Here is a 15,090-nt window from a genome sequence, read left to right as displayed (position 1 = left end):
CTGGTTTATTGTAAACGACTAATAAGAATAAAATAATAAGTTAATAAAATAATAAGACTAATAAGTTAAAATAAAATGGGAAACACGAATGAAGAGCTCGTCAGGAGTGAGCGCCGACAGCCAGCTGACACCGAGGAGGATCTGCCGTGGTTTAGATTCGCTTTCAGCTTGTCAAAACTGGTGGAGTTATGAACAGAAAAGGGTAAGGGCAGATTTGGATTCGGGTCTCGAAAGCTTTTTTTTTTGGCAGTGGGCTCATTTCACAGCAAGGTTGGCGACTTCGAACACCAACAGTTCGGACAAAAACTGGAACATGTTTGGTCACAGATCGGCCATCACGGTGCAAGAATTGCACTTTATTGCAGCTGTCTGACATTATATTAACAGAACGGATTAAAAGACAGTCAATATCCAAAGAAACGGAAATAAAAAGACAGGCTGAGGAGTTCAGATTGTAAAATAAAGAGGCTTATAACAAAGATTCAACCTTGTTAGAGTTGTACAAACTCTGTTTCCTCGTGTACTGTATTTTTATCTTTGCTTGCAGTTGTTTCTGTAAATAGATTGACCTATTTCCAATAGAGGCTCTTGAAAACAATTACAAGTGGGGCAGACATTCGTTTCCATAATCACTAACCACACACACACACACACAGTCAAAATGGGAAAATCTTTCAATTTAACTCTGTAAAATAAGACAGGTACACAACTTTCTGGACTGGATTTCTAATTTCATTATAAACAATAAATCTGCAATAATACTCAAAATTAACAACAAACTCTTATATAATTCTAAAACCTATGAAACTGAAGAAGTGGTACGCAAATATATTTACACTTCTTTGCTTTAAAGCTCCGTGGATTTTCAGACAAAGTCTCCACTGTTGGACGCAGCAGGTTTTGCTGCAGCTGTATCGAGTTAAAACCCAGCAGAATGTGTTTATGGGGCGAAATTATTCCTCTCTCCTTTGAGATTGTTGGCTCTGCCTGCAGTTCTGATCACTGCCGACAGGAAGACATAATAAATCTGCAAATCACTTCAAAACTGAGGAGTCATCAAAAAATACCTTTTTAAATTCCATTTAAAATTGTCAAAATGAAGCAAAACAAAACAAGCTGCACCCCACCTACCTATATGCTCCATCTGCGCCGGCCCATTTCTTTTTATAACAACTGATAAGACAAGGTTTATAGATACAACCTTTGACTGCTGGCAAGGTGACTGTGTTTGGGACACTTGCAGCTCTGCAAGGTTTATTGATTTCTAAGTCTAGCGCTTTATTTGCTATTTTAGCCCATAAAATGGAGTTAAAAACTATCCTGGCTGTATCCGGCGCTGTGTTTATTGCGCTTATTGTCATCGTGGTTCCACCAACAGTACTGCTCTCTCCTCGAACCACTCAGATCAGAGCAACATTCATGAAGAAATGTCAGAATTTCTCGGAGACAAAGCAAAGGTAATCGGTCCTCTGTCTGGTTTTTAAAACGCCTGTCTGCTCAAGGGAACTTTTATTTCCTTCATGAAGCAATGACGCCGATTGGTTTTACTCTGTTTTCAGATGTGAACAAGTACGACAGACATTTGAGGAAGCCTATGTGGGTCAGGCTCCGTGCGGCTTTGCAGAAAGTAACTATGATCAACTCTTTACGGAGAACCCTCTGACACATTCATGTGGCAAAGTAAATATTACTGTTTATGCAGTTGAATTGGGCCAATAATACATTTTTCAAAAATACTATTGTAGCAATATGAAGCACAAGTGTGACATTTGTGCTGTTCTGGGTTTAGACGATGTTCTGGAGTGGCACAAAAGACCTGGTCCACAGGTTCACTCAGAAACGGGATCATTTTATCACTCTGGAGGACACACTGCTGGGTCACATAATGAACCGTCTCACTTGGTGTGGAAGGAAAGGCAGCAAAGGTAAGAACAAGAGCTGGGGATACGTATTATAATGAAATATTTCTACAGATCCTGCATGTGATGTGTTCTGTGACTGTATCTGGGTTATGTCTTAGACACATTCACCTATTTGTGTGAGAAATGCCCGGTCAACACTGTTTCTTCATTCTGGATGGGAGCATCTGCCAGAGTGAGTACCCACAAAGAGCATTTCCCAGAAAACATGCAGTCAGATAAGAAATTGTTCATTTTTATGTAAAAGATAAAGGTTCTGTGTGGGCCTAGTGAAAGATCAGAAACAATGCTGTTCTTGATTTGGCTCATTCAGATGTTATTATTATTAATAATAATAATAATAAAGTACATTTTACCTTTCAGTGGATCCAGGGAGAAAGATTTTGTCAGGATTTGGGTATTTGAAGTTATTTTTTTATCTTATGCATTTGATTTTCATGTTTCTTGTAATCCTTGTATTTTAGTTTATTCCCTGTTTGATATACATTCTTGTGTAGTTTTGCCGCCTCTGCCCTCAGCACTCTAATTTTAAAATAGACAAGCTTTCATAACATTTAAACTGAATTAGAAAGAACCTAATGAGTGGCTAAAATCTGGAAACCTGATGGAAGATGTATTCCACAGGTCTTTGCTGCAGTGTATGTGTTGTATTTTTGTTTTTGAAAGGTATAGATACTTTTGACCCACAACCTGTGTGTTTGTAGTTTGCAGCTTATGCCTGTGGAAGTACCACTGTAATGCTAAATGGACAGAAAAACCCCCCGTTCAATCCCAACGGGTAAGTATTATAGAATCTCTGCTAAAGTGGTTAATAAAAGAAAGAAAGAAAATGTCAGTGTGTAACAATGACAAAAATCTATTGGAAAAAAAAGAATATTTTATGTAACTATAGGGGTGTGTCAGGATTTTCTCTAGTAAAACATTTAATCTGTCTAAACAAGCAGGGATTTGACTGAACTTTAAAAGCTATTCTTCAAAAAAATCTCTACAACTGATATTTTTTAATCGATTTTTCTAAGATATTCTTAGAGAAGCAACATCAAGACTGAATTGATGTACAAAATGTTTGTTTGTTTGTTTTTTTCCCCAGTTTTTTTGGCAAGGTTGAAGTTCCAGAACTGAAGTACCCCGAGGTGAAGAGCCTGACTGTTATTCTTGTCACCAAGAACAATAAGTAAGGCTATTACTTTTCTTTTTTTAAAAAACAAAAACTCTCCTAATTATTTACTTTGTGCATGCTAGTTGCCTCAATTTCTAAATGCTCAGAGTGCAGCACTGTAATACTTTGGATCTAGATATTTTGTGTGAACAGCTGTAGAGTTTGTTTTTGATCAGCCTCAGCTTAAAGAACAAAAATAACTCTGACAGGACTCGTGTTCTTATCAAGCTGATGATGTGTAACCTGGTACACAACAAAACCATGGGGGTTTTACCTGGTTCAAAATAAATTACTGAGCACTTCAAGGCAGTTTTGGACTCAGTAATGTACACAGTGAACACGAAGTGTGCCTTTAAAAGAAACCAGAAGCACATTGTTTAAGAGCTTAGTATCATGCCTTAATTCTGGGACTGACTTTTATTCTTATGTTTATTAATTTTTTTGGGATTTAACCTTTGGAGTGAAAATCCGTAGGGCTAAAGCAAGCAAATGACAAGAAGACTTGATGGTTAAAACAACAAAAAACAAAGCATCTTACCATTGTTTTAATTCAATATATTATTAATAACTAATAAATGATTATTTTTTTTACTTCTGTGTTTGCTGTGCATTTATTGTTCACAGGGTAGATTGTAACCAGGAATCTCTACAGATCCTACGGAAGATCCTGGACCCAAACGTTGCCTACGACTGCAAGCCGGTGACTGAGTATGTACACCATCCAAATACAATAAAGGGGCTGTTGCACCTGTTGTATATATTTACTTAAACAACATATATTTCCCTGCTCATTTCTAACTGTCTTTGTTTTGTCTTTTATTGTAGAGCTCGTATCCAGCAGTGCATTGAGGACGGTATAACCGGGTCCTGTTGGAGTTAAAATCCTTTACTTATTTAATTGTTTATTTTATTAATATGAATTTTTTGTACCTTTTTTGTTGTTGTTGTGAGATCAATCCTGTTTTTCCTTCCGACCAGCCGTTAGCTCATCAGTCCAGTCAGAATTAGACTCAGTTTCTGATTCAGATTATCCAAACACCTGTCTACAGCGGGACATTTAATAAACAGATAATTCCTTTGTTCGCTGTCATGTTCTGTCAAACAATAGTTAGTACCGTATCAGCTGGGACATCAGTCACAGAACACAAATTGTCTGAACAGAAAGTTTGCTTTCTTTTATTTTGTTTCTCATAAAAACGGCAACCTTTAAAGACTCTGGCGTATGCAAATGTGCTTTAACCACGGAACAAAACAGAAAGTGCTTCTGACATCAGCTCCCATCAGCTTCTGGGTTTAAAGTTCAAGGCCGCACAAAGTTTCGTCAGTAATGTGTGTGAACCAGTGTGTGTGTGTGTGTGTGTGTGTGTAGCGCCACAGACAGAATCACGGCCGTGTAGATGTGCGAGCCCTCGAGAGTGGGAGTGCTGTGACAGGAAGGAGGAGGCTCGTCGAGAAGAGCTGAACCTCCTCTTTCCTTTCTGGTGACTTGCTGCTGTGTCACACGTACCGTAAAAGGGCCGAGTCGGTGCTGGGAAGAGGCATTCGGGGTTCTTGCTGCACAGGTGCCGAAGAAGGCCCCCCTCTGCAAAACCACAGCATGGGCCACTGGGACAAGAGCTGTAATGTCGGTAAACACCGTCGCAGTCTGAGTCACCGCCACTGCCACCGATACAACAACACTAATTATAAGCCCTGTGTCACAGTTTTCATATTTTAGTAAAGGGCTGATGTGGCAACACGGAAACTTATGAAGTAATTCTCTTTTAACGATGATGCGTAACGAGCGCAGGCAACGAGAACTCAGGAGATGTTGTCGCTCAGTCCTGCCAGGCCGAAGAAGCACACGAGCTCCATGTCGAGTTCAAAAAGTTTGGGTTTGAACCAACTGCCGGCAAAATATCTCATGAACCGCTGGGCAGATTTTAACGAAACTCTCCGATAGTAACCCCTGGATGTACATCTACAACTGATTCGTTTTTGGAGTCAACCTGACTCAAGATGGCTGCCAAAGCTAATCGACTTGAAACACAAAAATGGCTGTAATTCAGTCAAATGTACAGATATGGGGCTACAATTTGCTGAGGTAGTTGTTGAGACTTACTGCCAACACATACTCTGAGCGCTAACAGATCGCACAAGGTTTCAGATATCCCATGTTTGTGAGCAACTTTTACTACTTATTTTGACATAAGTGGCCATAAAAATCAATTTTTTTGATATAAAAAGATGATTTTAGTTTAGGTGTTTGGACATAAAAGGCAACCAGTGATATTCATTATTTCAAGAAATGCTAGGCCCATTAGTTTATGATTTTTGGACCATTTTAGGCTCAAGAATGTTGCCATATAAAACAAAAAAATAATAATAGTCAGAGTACAACAGATTGTTGTAGTTAAAGCAAACACAGTCCTAAACTAAGTCTTTGTAGACATCAGTGTATTTATACTTAACATTTGAAAACTCCAATACTACGTTCATTAGGAATAATACCTTTTCAGAAAAGAAACAACACAAATGAATGAAGGAGGGGTTAGAAGTTGGGTCAAAACATAAGCACGTTTACGTAGGCAGTCGCTCACAAACTTCAGCGCCATCACTGTGATAAGATCTCGTCTCCCCCAGAAAATGAAAGAGAAACCTGTCGCAGATGGTTGAAGTTTTCCCTTTTTAACGGGAGAGTAACATTTTGAGTCTCGAAACGTTTCATTTTGAAGTGGAACTTTAGAAAAAGTGTTTATGGAAATAGGACTCGCGCACGGTTTTCTGCTGGCTTTAGGTGATTTCTGGACTAAAAGAAACAGGTACTTTTGTGTAAGAAGACATTCGGATTGTTTTAAACACGGCTCAGTGTAAAGTTTTTGAGTTGAAAAAAAAAAATCCCTAGAGACCCGCCTTAATGCTTCTGTGGTATTTGATTGAGATGATCATCAGTTTTGTTGGTGCACTCCACCTTTAAGTTTTGTTTCCACTGTAACCACTGTTTGTAAGTCACCTACCCCCCCCCCCCCCCCNCTTCTTTTGACATTACGTAACCCACGTTTTCCTCCACAGTTAGCGAACACAACTACTGTAAGCCTGTTCAGTGATATTTACAAATCTTTAATGGATTTACAAGGCATTCTGATGGAAATAAGTGTATTAAAAGGATCTATGTTCTTCAAAGATATTCTTCTGATTTGAACTAAGTGCGGAAACTCAGCAAATAAAGTCAAATAAACGATTACACACAGAATTGGAGCATCAGTTTTCTGTGGGGAAATCTTGCTTTTTGAGTCATGCGTTTACCTCCAAACATAGCTCGTTACTCACTGTGCTAGCTGGCGTTTGGAAATGTGCCTGTATGTAACTTCTGAAAATATCATGTGTCACATTTGGGGTTCATTAGCAACCAGCACATTATGTGGCACGTCATGTGAGAGTGTCTCGTTTAGAAATTGGGACGCGTTGCTACATGTGCGGGCCGAAAGGAACCACCTTAAGACATCTGGGAGGATTTTGTAACTCGGCACAGCCCCTTTCCTGCTTTCTTCGAGACTGTCGTCCTCCACCCTAAAGATTTACAGTATGTGCAGGAGGTAACAGCCGATAATAAGGCTGTTATAAGGGGAACCGTATGTGAAGTGTCAAAATGGCGTCCATTAATGTCCATCCATCCAAGACGTTCCTCTCCTCACTGGGACTCCACACCTCCCAGCAGGATCTTCCCCAGGTGCCTGATTCTCCCCATCTGACTTCTTTTCATGCAGAAGACGAAGCTCCTGTCTCTGTCTCTGAGGCTGGACTCGACCACCCTGAGATCCTGATTTTTGGGTCGGGATCCATTTCTCATGACCACAGGTGAGGGTTGGAACGAAGATGAATTTTCTAACCCTCACCAAGTAGTATTTATAACCCCAACCAATGATCAAAGCACAATCAAGAAGCTACAAAAGTGTTGTCGTTATCATAGCGTGTTTGGATGTTTAGATGTTACCAAGCAATTGAGAAAAGGACGCCCAATAACTTGTTCGTAGTACAGTAGTTTTAACCATAACCAAGGTTGTTTTCAAGAACCAACCATGAGGTGCTAGCACTGTGTTGTTGCATAATCTAAAAGTAATATAGAAAAAAGAAAGGTTTTAATTTGACTGTGGGCCAATACACCAGGGTGTGAAGCCTCAGTCTAAAATCCTCTCTTTGAGCATCTATCTGTGGGTTTTCTGCTGCTTATTCATGTTTGGGTCATGGAGGCAACAGAAGGAGGTCTGAAAAGCCAAACATTCCTTCCCCCCACGACACCAGTTTAGTTTTCAAGTAAATTTCCTCCAGTTCAATCCAGGAAGTTACATAATGTCGGATTACGACAGAAGTCGTCCGGGTGATTTGGATTCATCCTCCTGTGCAACAGAAATGAAACACAACAAATAATAAACCAATTATGTCACGTTTTTCCAGACTTTTTTCTTTTTATGAGAAAACATGAAGGAGTTTGTCTCCCAGTGAACCTAATTTTTTTTGTACTTTTAGCTTTTATTTTTGTTTTCAATTCTTGCTGATCTTTGCTTCCATTAGGTGACTATGACTTACCTTTGAATAAACTATATTACATTGTGAATTTTATATTTTTTGCTTTCATTCTCTGGATTACTGGGTGACATGGTGCAGCTCTTCTGTATAAGCCACAATATAAAAAAATAAACATATATTGTTGTGCTGTTAAACCGAATTTTGCTTTTTTTTATATCAGTTAAAGTTTTTATTGTGATAGCGTCACGTTTATCTCTCGCAGACAGAACAGAACTCTGCTGGTTGTTCAGAAACATAAACCACATGAGAGAAAATTAAACCGGCACCTCATCCTACAGACTTTGAATATGGACTTTTCGCCTGTTAAAAATAAAGTTCCAAAAACAAACCACAATATTTGTGAGTTTTAAACAAAATGGCACGCGAAGATCTCCCATAATGCAGCTATTTTTTATGTCCTTGTACTCAAAAAACATGCGGTTTGCAGCAACCTTTGGCTCAGATGTGATAAAAATAGGAATTATATTGGCAGTTTCAAAAGTTGCAAAGTTTTTTTTTATTCATTGAAGAGGAAACAATCCTTTTTTTTTTTAGCGCTTCAACTTTAGGAGAGTTGCTGCTTTAGCTCAAAAACTCACTTTAGTGACTGGTTTACGGTTATCCAGTCATGCTTACAGTGAAGAATTGGCACTTTTTCCTGGAGATTTTTGACTTTTAAATTTCACAGTCTGGTCTGTTTCTAAAATGTCACTCCTACCATCAAGACTGAGACAATGTATTGATAATGGGACATCCGGCACTCTGTGTGAAACCTTCCCAACGTCGGCTACAATGACAAGAGGAAGCTCCCACTTTACCCAAGTAATCCACAGACACACACACACACACACACACACACACACACACACACACACACACAATATATATGATTTACTTCATTGTGAGTTTTAATGCTGAGTCATTGGGGAAGCACATTTCTGTGGACTGTTTCAGGAAGTGGCTTCCAGTCAAAGGATGCTCCATCAGTAAGTCTATCCGTCTCTTGACAGATGAGCGAGACCACCAGGCCACGAGAACACAGGGCAGGCGACATCCACCAGCTTTACAGGTTTCCCTCAAATATGCAAAAGAGCCGCCGTCGTCCTCCAGCTGCAGAGCCGTGTTTACTGGAGGAGGAGCAGGGACGTGGTTTCCCCTCTTCTTCTTTCCTGAAACCGACCCGCTCTGAGTCAACACCTTTGAGAACAGACCAAGTTTAGATTATGTAACGAGATAAGTCCAGAGCGATGTGTAATTTCTCCCCATAACTCGCAGTCCCTTCAGCTTTACGTTTTTCTCCGGACGGTTTCATTTCAGTATTAGTGGTGGGGAAACGTGGCGCGGCTGCGGCAGTCAAACCACCCAGGAAGTCAGAATGTGCTCCTGCCGACATGCTGACACATCCACTGTACAAACCTATGTTTACAGACAGAACTCGAGTGCAAAAATAAATGATTTTACCCGTTTCCCTGCTCTTGTATTATCATCTCAGACACCACTGGTATCCAGTTTGTTGCAGGTTCGAATCCCGAACGTGTTGCCTTCGTTTTGATCACAAACACTCAAAAAGTAACCACTGGATGAACGTCTACAACAAGACGGCCGCAACAGCCAACTAAACAAACCCCAGAACCAGCAAAACCTTAGCCAGTCTTACAGATATTGGCCTAAAATCTGGGGTGGTAGTAGCTGAGAGTCATCCCCGACGCTCATTCTGAGTGATAACAGGTCTTTGTTTAAAACTTTGCCATCTGGACTCCAATCTGCCTGCTTGTTGGCAAAATAAATTACAAACCAATGGTTGGATTTTCACTGGATGTACCTCCACAACTCATGTATGCTTGGAGTAAAACACAAAAAAATGGCCGCCACAGTTTATCAAAAGTCAGCAAGAAAAAATAGCCTCGATTCGGTCAGTTTTATGGATATTGAACTAAAATTGGACATGGTAGGAGCTAAGAGCACGACATCTCCAAATATTTGACCAACGTTTCTCTTCAAAAAATGTTGTATATTTATTTTATTTTTTTACATTTTGTCATTTGTGTGTCTCCATAATAAGTATTTTCAGCATTTCATGTGTAATTTTTGCTCTAAAATACAGTAAAGGTAAAATGGATATGTGTGCAGCTCGTTGAAACAAAGTAAAAAAAAGGTACTTTTTATGTGACAAATATTAAACGTCAGTGTACATTCATGCTTATGTAAACCCCTAAAAAAGTGGCCACGAGACCTCGCTGCTTTCTGGCAGCCCTCTCAGTATTTTTTTTTTCTTTTTCTTTTTTCGCTGCTTTAGTCATCGGTTCGTACTGTAAACACGTCGCCTGTTACCGCACTCGCCGTCCGTCACACGGCTCGTACTTTCCTTTCCTTCGACACACACACAGTCCTGCTCGTGCGACGGCGCGCGGGCACGCGGGGCAGGGAACCCCGGCGCCGCGATTGGACGCCGCGCGTGACGTCACGCCGCTTCCTGGTTGAATTTAAAGTGCGCGGCGAGTCGGCGACCTCAGCAGAAAGGACGTGAGCGAGCGGAGGAGCACCAGAACTACAGCATGGTGAGTTTAACTCGCTCCAAATATGACTCGGGTTTTTATTTTTACTCAGACTTGTTTATATTAGATTTAGCAACGTCTCCGTTTCAAAGGAAATAACTTGAGGAGCTCAGTTTCTGTCTAGTTTGGATGATAGAGAGTACTGTGCAAAAGTCTTAAGCTCTTTATATTTTAAATTAATTATCTCAAAATGTTTCTTTGGACTTTGGCTGCTTGTCCTGAAGTCTTAACATTTAGCACAACTTGAAACATTCATAAAATAGTATATATAGCACACAAAATAATAATAATAATAAAATGAAACTAATGATCAGCTGGATGATGATGCATCTTTGCTTGATTTCCTAAAGACATGACTTTCAGATACTGTTCTTCTGCTGTAATCTTGCTTTTTTTTAAAGTGCACTCTGGACTATGTTCTGTAATGGTCAGGTATTGAAAATGAGTGAAAAAACAAAACAAAACAACCAAACATCCAAAGAAAGATTTAAACCCTAAACTACTAATGAGGAGGACTTAAAAGAATTACAAGGATATGGACAAGTGCTCAGAGTACGTGTTGAGGATGACTCTTAGCTACTCCGAAAGGTTAATCACCTGATCACTTTCTGGGGGTTTCATTAACATCCATCCACTGTTTCATGAGATATTTTCCTAACAGACAAACAAGATAGGCGTACTGACACGATCGCCCATCGGCAAAACAACAACAAACAAAAACAAAACACGGACTTCAGTGCAAATATGCTCAGCTTCTAAACAAAAAGAGAATTTGAGTTGACCTTTATTCCATTTTTTTTTCTTCTGATGTAAACATGTGGAGGTGAGACGGTTTACATCATCCGTGGGTTTGAATTAGCCGTCACGTGCTGCCACGTCACAGCGCACTCAGCATCACAGAGTCTGCGGTAGCAACCATTCACCACATGTAGATAAAACGTAGTTAGATCTACAGTAATATGGCGTTTTGGCGCCAAATCCCGCCAGCTTGTATGAACTCAAATAACAGGTTTTTTTTTTTTTTGCAATTTGAGCTGAATTTTTATTTATCATGACATTTGAGGAAATGAGGCGACGGGTTTTGGGTAAGCGGTGTTTCACCTGAGTCTGTGTTCCGACAGTCTGCGAGGAAGAGCCTGAAGGAGAGCCCCGCTGCGACGACAGGACAGGCCGCAGACCACGAGCAGGTCAGCAGACTGTACCCATCGCTGCCCAACGCCAGCAGGTATGACTCGTCGTGTTGCTCTGCTGCCATTAATCCAACACGACGTCGGATCTAACTTGTGTTTTGTTTTGTCTTGTCTTTCTAGGTTTGAGGTGTGTTTGCCGCTCGGTGACGCCGTCGAAAAGCTTCACGCAGAAAAATCGGCTTGTCATCGTCTGGGTTTACCGGCTGACGCACAGGTTGTTGGTTTTTCCTGTTTTTTTTTTTATTTGTTTTGTTTTTTTGTTTTTTTTGAACAGCTCATTCAGGAAACGCTTTTCAGTTTCGTGAGCTCAGAGGGGACGGCGTACTCTGTTCCCGCAACAACAAAACTTCCAGAAATGTGCAAAAAAAGGAAGTCCGTGGTCATGCTGCATGAAGAGTCACAGGCTTTGGGCTGCTTGCGGGTGACTTTTTAACTCTTCCCTCTTCTTCTTTTGTTTTGTTTTTTTAGCCAGAAGAGTCGGTCAGCACCTACGAGCGACTGAAAGTCTTGGAGGAGCAGAATAAAGAGGTGAGAAAATCATCAACACACACGTGTGTGTGTGGTTTCAGTGTTTGTAAGATTTCTGATTTTCTGTTTCACTCAGCTCCTCGCTATAAACAAGAAGTGGGCCAAAGAGTACAGAGTAATGGAGCACTATTACAGGGAGAAGGTAAGAGCCAGTCAGATCTCACCTTTTGATTTTTATGTTTATTTCACTTCCGCCTCGTTTCAGCATCTCCTCCTTCTTCTTCTTTCCTCGACGCTCAGATCCAACATTTGAAAGCGCTCCAGCCCAGCGGCCTCTCCGAAGGCGAGGAGGAAGAAGAGAGGGACGTGGAGTTCTTCAAAAAGGAAGAAAGGGGCAAGGCAGAGCGACAGGTAGAGAGGCACCTTCAGGGCGTCGTACGGCGAGCGGGAAAAAGTCGAGCTCGCCGACGCTTAAGCTCCTCGTTTGATTTCCCCCCCTGCACAGACCGGAGGCGACGCCGCCGACGAGCTGCGAGCGCAGAACCGAACCCTGACCCGCCGGGGGGCGCGCCAGCAGGAGGAGATCAGGCGCCTCAACAAGGTGAGGAGCTTTGACCCCCCCCCCCCACCTCAGCACACCCACCCGTTAACGGGTTTCTAACGCTGGCGTCCGTGTGTTCTCCGCAGGCTCTAGAGGAGGCTCTCCTGACCTCCCGGCAGCTCGGGGGCAGCAGCGAGACGCCACAAGACGTCTGGAAACATCAGGTGAATTTCGAGCGCCGTCCGCCGCTGGAAGCTTGGGGGATTTTTTTTGTTTGTTTTCAGTTCCAAAAAGAAAGGAAGAAAAGAAAATGCCCCTTGTTAACCCATCAGGTTCAACGGGACGAAGACTGAGTCATTACTGTCCAAAGAACAATAGCTGAACCAAAATTAAAATTAAGTTGCAGCAATGTGTAAAATATAAAACCCAAACTGTTTTTTTTGTAAATGTGACAGCATTTCAAGGTGTCAAGCATTTAAACCAAGAAAATACACTATTTATAGAGACACTTATGCCCTAATTTGAGTGGAACGCAAACAAAAAGTTGTGACGGAGGCAATAAAAGACTGGAAATGTTAAAGGGTTTGTTAAACAAACGCTTTGAGACTTTCAAAATAAAAGACAACTTAATGAAGGCCTCTATGAGCAAAGAGTTCAGTAATAAGAGTTTTGTACCTTTCAGCTCATCAACACGGCCCGAAAAGCAGAATTTGCTGTCTTTAAGCACAAAGCTTAAAAATCTTTAAAAAGCGGGTCACGCAAAACGCTGCACCACTGTCACATTTGCATTACGGTTAGTTTGTTGGAAGTGTGAAGACATTCTTTGCCAAATGTGGCCCCTCTGGGAAATCTGGGAAATTTTAAGTTGCGTTAAGTTTTAGAGAAGGTCTTGCTGATTTCAGTAAGGCAATTTTTTTTTTTTTTATTTAACTTTTATTTCATCACGAAAGTCCCATTGAGCTTAAAAACCTCTTTTCCAAAGGAGTCCTGGCCAAGAGGCAGCGAGCTTACAGGACATTAACAATTATACCATTTAAATGCCATACAAAGAATGATTAAAAACAGTTACTATTTAATGCAAGCTGTATGTGTTAAGCAACATCGTGGCTCTTCCCACACAAAAATTGGAGCTGTTAGGAAGTTGCGACGATTGGAAAACATCTTTTTTTTTTAAAAAAAAACAGTAAATCTGCTCAATTCTTAAACCCTCTCACAGTGATTTGAGAGAAAAGCGGTAACCCAGCGAAGTCCTGACCCAACGGCGCTGATGCAGAACAAACATTCATTTACAGACTTAGTCCAAACTGACTGACCCTTTTTGACAAGATCAGGGTGCGTATGAGTATTTCCTAAAATAACAACCATCCTTGTCCTTGTCCTCCGTGTTCAGGTGGAGCTGTACAAGGACGACTTCATGAGGGAGCGCAAGGACAGAGAGAAGCTGAAGGCAAAGTATCTGGAGCTGGAGAAGCGGTACAGGAAGGCTCACAGCGAGCTGAGCGCCCTCAGATCTCAGGTACGGCTAAACGTTCTTCGTGCTCGCGGCTACACCCGTCCGGGGTTGCACGGGCGGACCCTGACCGAGTGCGCCTGTCCTTCCAGGTGCCGTCGCCGCGGCCGGTGCACTGCTGCTCCTGCGCCAGTCGGGCCAAGCAGTCGAACTGGGAGGCCAACCAGCCGAGCACCTAGCTCCAGGCAGACGGAGCTCCCCGTGGACGCCTTTGAAAAAATGCACTTTAACGGAGGTCTGAGACCGTCCCGCTTTACTGAGGGAAGAGACGCCAGCTGCCGCACTGGCTCAACACTAGAAACGACAGAAACGGAAACATTTCTGCAACAAAAAAAAAGAGGAATAAAGCATCGTCATGGTTGGAAAAGAAGCTCAAGCCATGGGACTACAACCAATTATTCTACTCTCAGGACAGAAAGAAGTCTCTTCAACACCATCCTGTGTGTTTCGTGACTAAAAGACTGAAGGAAAATGTTTGGAGGAAAAAAGAAGAAAATGCATCTATTTTGTACAGCATATTTATGTAGGTTTGAAAGGAATCGATTGTACATGCGCATTCCTGGCTCTTGTTTATTTATGACGAAGTTAAAGCACTGAATGATGGGTGGTTTGACATGTTCGCTCAGTGTTACAGGCCATGACAGCTGCTCGGGTTGCTCCAACATCCAGGGGATTGTACGAGTTGCTCAAAAGCAGCAGAATGTCAATGAAGTTTAAAAAAACCCGACCTGTTCTTTAGGGGTAAATCTTGAAAATATCGGGGATTCAGTGCACAGTTTCCATGTTGCAAAGGAAACACAGAATTGTACCTGGAACTATTTTATTGTGTGAAAACTTAAGCTCAGATTTGTGTTTAAAAAAAAAAAAAGAAAGGAAACGACAGCCAGCAAGTGAACACTGATCTCTACTGACCTCTACTGGTGAGCATCAGGAAGTGACAACGACAACTAATCTGGGTAAATTGTAATCCTGAATAAATAAAAAAATAGAAAAAAAACAGTTGAAACTGATTATTATTATTGAAAAACACATACACACACACACACACACATATATATATATATATATATATATATATATATATATATATATATATATATATATATATATATATATATATATATTTTAATTTAACTAAAAACAATGGGTTGGTTTGCTCCGCAGTGCTACTTTAGGACACTAAGATAATGATTTTCATCCTAA

General features: G+C 41.1%; 2 protein-coding genes across 2 annotated transcripts; both read left to right on the top strand.

The window, feature by feature from the left end:
• The first annotated feature begins 1,213 nt into the window (after positions 1-1,213).
• On the top strand, positions 1,214-4,157 carry LOC108230355 (ADP-ribosyl cyclase/cyclic ADP-ribose hydrolase 1-like). Its single transcript, XM_017406446.2, has 8 exons — positions 1,214-1,457; positions 1,560-1,680; positions 1,790-1,925; positions 2,021-2,094; positions 2,624-2,697; positions 3,010-3,093; positions 3,703-3,786; positions 3,904-4,157. Exons 1-8 carry the CDS (start codon positions 1,303-1,305, stop codon positions 3,956-3,958), a joined length of 783 nt encoding a protein of 260 aa, XP_017261935.1. The 5' UTR covers positions 1,214-1,302; the 3' UTR covers positions 3,959-4,157.
• Positions 4,158-10,109: 5,952 nt separating this feature from the next.
• Positions 10,110-14,884, top strand: LOC108230366 (TNFAIP3-interacting protein 3-like). Its single transcript, XM_017406461.3, has 10 exons — positions 10,110-10,181; positions 11,300-11,403; positions 11,489-11,582; positions 11,837-11,896; positions 11,973-12,038; positions 12,137-12,247; positions 12,342-12,437; positions 12,524-12,601; positions 13,768-13,893; positions 13,980-14,884. Exons 1-10 carry the CDS (start codon positions 10,179-10,181, stop codon positions 14,064-14,066), a joined length of 825 nt encoding a protein of 274 aa, XP_017261950.1. The 5' UTR covers positions 10,110-10,178; the 3' UTR covers positions 14,067-14,884.
• Positions 14,885-15,090: the final 206 nt, after the last annotated feature.

The sequence above is a fragment of the Kryptolebias marmoratus genome, linkage group LG21 (assembly GCF_001649575.2).
Source record: "Kryptolebias marmoratus isolate JLee-2015 linkage group LG21, ASM164957v2, whole genome shotgun sequence".
NCBI lineage: Eukaryota > Metazoa > Chordata > Actinopteri > Cyprinodontiformes > Rivulidae > Kryptolebias > Kryptolebias marmoratus.
This window is presented reverse-complemented; position numbering and strand designations above follow the sequence as displayed.

What these genes read in the sequence shown, in the direction of transcription:
- LOC108230355 (XM_017406446.2), top strand. Translation starts at nt 1,303, where the DNA reads ATGGAGTTAAAAACTATCCTGGCTGTATCCGGCGCTGTGTTTATTGCG. An exon ending in TGACACATTCATGTGGCAAA is followed by an intron (nt 1,681 to 1,789) that starts GTAAATATTACT and finishes TTCTGGGTTTAG; the next exon opens with ACGATGTTCTGGAGTGGCAC. An exon ending in GACTGCAAGCCGGTGACTGA is followed by an intron (nt 3,787 to 3,903) that starts GTATGTACACCA and finishes CTTTTATTGTAG; the next exon opens with AGCTCGTATCCAGCAGTGCA.
- LOC108230366 (XM_017406461.3), top strand. An exon ending in TCGCTGCCCAACGCCAGCAG is followed by an intron (nt 11,404 to 11,488) that starts GTATGACTCGTC and finishes TTGTCTTTCTAG; the next exon opens with GTTTGAGGTGTGTTTGCCGC. An exon ending in TGAGCGCCCTCAGATCTCAG is followed by an intron (nt 13,894 to 13,979) that starts GTACGGCTAAAC and finishes CTGTCCTTCCAG; the next exon opens with GTGCCGTCGCCGCGGCCGGT.